The sequence below is a fragment of the Hippocampus comes genome, unplaced genomic scaffold (assembly GCF_001891065.2).
Source record: "Hippocampus comes isolate QL1 unplaced genomic scaffold, H_comes_QL1_v1.1 scaffold237, whole genome shotgun sequence".
Taxonomy (NCBI): Eukaryota; Metazoa; Chordata; class Actinopteri; order Syngnathiformes; family Syngnathidae; genus Hippocampus; species Hippocampus comes.
Genome location: NW_017806159.1, coordinates 1,345,902 through 1,350,768, shown reverse-complemented (window position 1 = coordinate 1,350,768; position 4,867 = coordinate 1,345,902). Strand labels below are relative to the sequence as shown.

At 45.8% G+C, this 4,867-nt stretch overlaps 1 protein-coding gene across 1 annotated transcript in view; it reads left to right on the top strand.

The window, feature by feature from the left end:
- gpr156 (G protein-coupled receptor 156) overlaps positions 1 to 2,342 on the top strand; it is an 11,474-nt gene extending 9,132 nt beyond the window's left edge. The window contains exons 8-10 of the mRNA XM_019895356.1: positions 1 to 117; positions 230 to 388; positions 1,049 to 2,342. Of these exons, the coding sequence (XP_019750915.1) occupies positions 1 to 117; positions 230 to 388; positions 1,049 to 2,284 (1,512 nt within the window). The 3' untranslated portion in view covers positions 2,285 to 2,342. The remainder of the gene's footprint in view (positions 118 to 229; positions 389 to 1,048) is intronic.
- The last annotated feature ends 2,525 nt before the right edge of the window (positions 2,343 to 4,867 follow it).

The window sequence follows — 4,867 nt, the reverse complement described above, 5'->3', positions numbered from 1 at the left end:
TTGGCCATACCGGTATCCATCTTCATGCCGGCTTGGCCCAACGTGGTCTACAGCATCGTGGCTGGTGCCATTTTCATCTGCACGCTCGCCACCAACTGCATGCTCTTCGTGCCCCAGGTTGGAAACCTCATTGCAAGAGAATGTGGGGGCAATGTATATTAAATTAGAAGAAAACGTTTTTTTTTAATTGTTTGTTTTTTTCTCCCTTCGCAATTGCTTATATGAGCAGCTGACCGAGTGGAGGCATTTTGAGGAGGACCACCCCAACCCGAGTCAGATGGCCAAGTACTTCAGCAGCCCCAGTAAAAGCCAGCCTACAGTCTACAGCCAGGAAGATATCTACTTCCTCCTCGGGGAGAACAACTCCATGAAAAAGCTTCTCAGCGAGGTACTATGAAGCCACATCTTTTATCCATCCATCCATTTTCCGATCCGCTTATCCTCACAAGGGTCGCGGAGGGTGCTCGAGCCTATTCCAGCTGTCATCGGGCAGTAGGCGGGGGACACCCTGAACCGGTTGCCAGCCAATCGCAGGGCACACTCACACCTAGGGACAATTTGGAGTGTTCAATCAGCCTGCCATGCATGTTTTTGGAATGTGGGAGGAAACCGGAGTACCCGCAGAAAACCCACGCAGGCACACATCTTTTATTTGAACTACAATTGTATTTTAAGGGGCATGGGGGAAGAGGGGACACTTTTTGAAAAGGAAGCTTGTTCTGTTTGCCAATTAGCTAAAACGAGTCCATTTGCCCAGCCATCCATTCATTTTCTATCCTGCTTATCCTGTTCTGGGTCAACTTTGTACAAATGGAACTAAAAGTGATTACTGATTATTTAATAATCCAAATAATGATAGTTGTAGTATTGTGAATTGCTAGCCATCAGTCCTGGGTGTAACCCGTATCTATCTTAAAGTCAGTTTTAGACTCCAGCTCACCCACAATCCTGATGAAGTGCTATGGATGCAGAGTGAATAGAGAATTCTTTTGGTCTGAAGCTCTTGAAACGCCGAGGTTTAACTTCATTTTTATTTGCTGTTTTCCAGAAGAACGCTGTGATTGACAGCTTGCAAGAGCAGGTGAGCAACGCCAAAGACAAACTTCTGCGTCTGGTGTCAGCCAGCCAAACGTCCGAGGAGCAGGAGGCGGACAACTTCCAGTCCTCCTCCACTCAGACCACGGAACTTCAGTCCTGTCGACTTTCAGCTTCTCTACCTCATGGCGATGTCAAGTCCAGACTCTCACCGCCGCCATCTGTTTCCCCTCGTCTCGTCGCTGTTCCCTCGTCATCTAGTTGTCCGGGATCTTACGATCATTCCCCTTTGCCATCTTCTGTAACACCCACCGCTGCCCCATCTCCTCTTTCCGGTGGATTGGATGCAGACCCGTGCGAGTCCAGAGCAGAGGACCCACTCCAATCTTCGGGCTTTCATAGGACAGCAGAGGAGAAGGCGAAATTTGTCACGTTCCCACAATCCCCCAGACTTTTGAACCCTTTTGAGGTAGAAACGTTGACCAGTGGACCAACATCGCCCTTGGGACCAAACACCAGACCAGCTGGTTTCGTTAGTAGCGAGAAGTTGCAGGAGATCCTCCAAGAACTGAGTGTGGACACGGTCTTGGCAAGTGTTCTAAAATCTGCGAGGGTGCCTTCTCATAGCAGATTTACAGAGGATTCCTCACTTTCACCCATCTCTATGCGGACACCGCGTTCCCCTAACTCTCCTGTAGTCTTTCGCTACCCCAGCATCTCACCCTACGCTATGCGGAAACGTCGACCGCCTTTCCATTCGCCGAGACGTGGTTTGACGCCACCTTGCCTTCACGCAGAGAGGCGGATAAAGGACGGCTGTCAGAATCGAAAGAAGCATCCGGAGGGAATCACAATAAATGGGGGAGTTTCGGTGGATGGTTCCATCCTCCAGGTTCCCAACTGCGATTTTAACTTGAAAGATGAAGAAGTGGGAAGTATGGCATCAAGGTCTCACGAATGTTCTCCGGAGCTCGTCGATACATCTGACATGGAGATGGGTTGCGACAGCCAGGAGCTCAGCAAGGAGCTCGCCCGCAGAAACAGCGGGGACCCCCACGGGTACTGGGATTCAGACTCAAGCAGCTCCACGGAGTACTGTTTCTACCACAGACCCTATTGCGACTCTTGCTTGCAGCGAGGCTCGCTGCTGTCCTCGGACTCCTCAGACAGCGAGTACGAAGGTTACCAACTCTGCCGCTCTGCACATCCGGTGGTGTTCAAGGAAGACCTCAAACCAACATTTGTATAAATACCATTTGTGTAACGTTTTCACTGAATACACAAGATTGAATAAAAAAAATTCCATAGCGGTTACGCTCATCTGCATTTAAGTGTCATTGAATTCATTTGACTACATTTTGGTGTAATTGTATTTAAAGACACACACTGGCTGCGTCTTTACTCTCCACAACAAAAATTCTTTACAGAGGAAGCAGCAAGCCACTCTACTTCAATCCTTTCAAGTCTATCATCCTTTTGAACCCAGAAACCTGACATCTCCCTCCCTTCTGTTGAAGGTATACTTTCCTGGCTTTTATTTGTTTAAATGTTTTTGATTATGGCAAACACAGAACTGTTGGCCTGAAATATATCATTCTATATACGACTCGAGTCCCGATTGGAACGTCCAATACTGCCATCTGGTGTTTCAACGGACATGACAGGCCATGCAGTGTTTGATGAGATTTCGTTTGACTGTTTGACATTGGCCCAAAGTATTCAAATGTGCATGCTTGTGATTTTTGTTTCAATACCTCTCTTTTGCAACATCCGTTCCATTATACCCCAGTAAATTTGTACATAATCTAATTTCATGTATTTTTCCTTATGTGGTGCTAAAGAACACAACATAGTCCCAATGACCCTCAAACACTCCACTGATCTTACATAACAACACAAAACATACAAACTGCCAAAGGGTACAAAACAGACAGCGTTTCTATGCTTCTTTGCTTTGTTTTACTATAATCATTTGGTTTGACAATGGGCCGGGCGGTTGGATAGCATAACGTGAGACGACAATATATATATATATATATATATATATATATATATATATATATATATATATATATATATATATTGGCATTCATTTTTGCTTTTTAAATAAGAAAAAAAAAGTCTGTTTATTTTGGTCTCGCCGCTGCATCTCGCATTATTTTTGCTCGGTTGCTTTATTTCTGGGACACGACTTTTCATTCTGCATATTGAAGCACTGAAGGGCAGACTGGGATGAATTCCCTTTGTAGCGTACAACAGAGGAGATATAAACCACACAAAAGGCTTTCCTCCAGCTTTCGTGTGTGGGAGGGAAGACCAACTAAGATTAGCCTATTACAATTTTTTATATGAAGGCCACTGACACACTTAAAACCAAATGGCTGAGTAAAGAAAGCTGCGATAAAGCAGAACAAAATTTATATGTGTAAGACTGCTAATTCATTTCCAAATTTTGATCACTATTCTGTTTTAAATATAGATGGAACAGATTACAGTGTATCATGGTTTTAAAATGCGATGGTTTCAGTACTGCTAATACAGTACTCACTCATAATGAGGACTTCTTTCCTTTTTCAGTCATGAACACTTCTTTTCTGGGGGGACTTCTAAGAGGGGCACAATATGATTGTCTACTTGCAGAGATGAGTAAACCAGACCTCTTTTTAAAGTTAATTGCTTCCAATTAAGTTACGTAAGGAGGAGGAGAATAATAATAATACATCAAACTTAACATGGCACGTTTTATTTTGGACAACCAGACACTCAAAGTGCTCACAATGAATACATTATTCATGCATTCACTCATCACACTCAGGTAGAACACGAAAACAACATTGTCCCGAAGGAAAGCGCCGTCTTGAAATGACATAGCAACAGTGCTGAGGTCTCCTGCGTCCTCGTGACAGCTGGCGGCTGTCAATGACGTCGCTTAAATACCGGATCTTCATTGGTTCATGAAGTCATCCATCACGCCGCGGCCCCCTCCCATGATATCTGTGGCGGGTTTGGGGGGGGGTGCTCTTGAAGTTCTGTGGGCGGTGCAAAGCAAATTATGCCATGTGGTGTTCTGGAACGGCGTTCTGATTGGTGTATTGAACTCCCGGTTGACGCCCATTACTGGAAAAATAGCCCCCTCTGATTGGTTAAATCCGCTCTCGGGAGTCGCCATTGCGCGTTCACGGCTTCCCGTATTCTCCATTTAGGTTTACTCGAGCAGCGTGGGGATGACACCTTCTTCAACGACCTTACAGAAACGGCGTAGCTAACGTGCGTAGTGACAAAGACGGCGAGCCTGAGACCTATGGGGAAGGAATAAAAAAAGAAATCCAGTATCGCCGCTCTCCGTAATCCAACGCTGTTCTGGTTGGAAGTCGTACCTGGAATTAACGTCAGTTTGGGCTAAGATTGTGCCTGACGGTGTATCTTGTGAATGCTGAAGACGTTTCTGGGTTAAGGTAGAGAGGGCTTGCCACTGGACGTTCTCGGTCGGCTAAGGCGAGGGAGCCGCCATGGCAGTCGGTTCTCCGAGGCTCCACATCGGAATATGAAGAGGAACTGGACGGGCCACAAAACGCCGCATTTAGCTTATATGCTAACGTTAGCATCTTTGTGAAACCCACCCTGGATTCGGAACGATTTTTTGTTGTTAACCCCCGAATGAGGCCCAATTCATGATCATTTTGTAGGAGACGTTTCTTCCTAAAGGGCCCCCTTGACAGAACAGTTCCAAGGAGGGGGGAGAATGCACATATTTGGACTGAAAGTCTTAGTTTATTAGGCGAGCCTCTCTTGTCTGTTTTCCCCCTTGTGGAGTTCATTCGCTGTCGTCCCG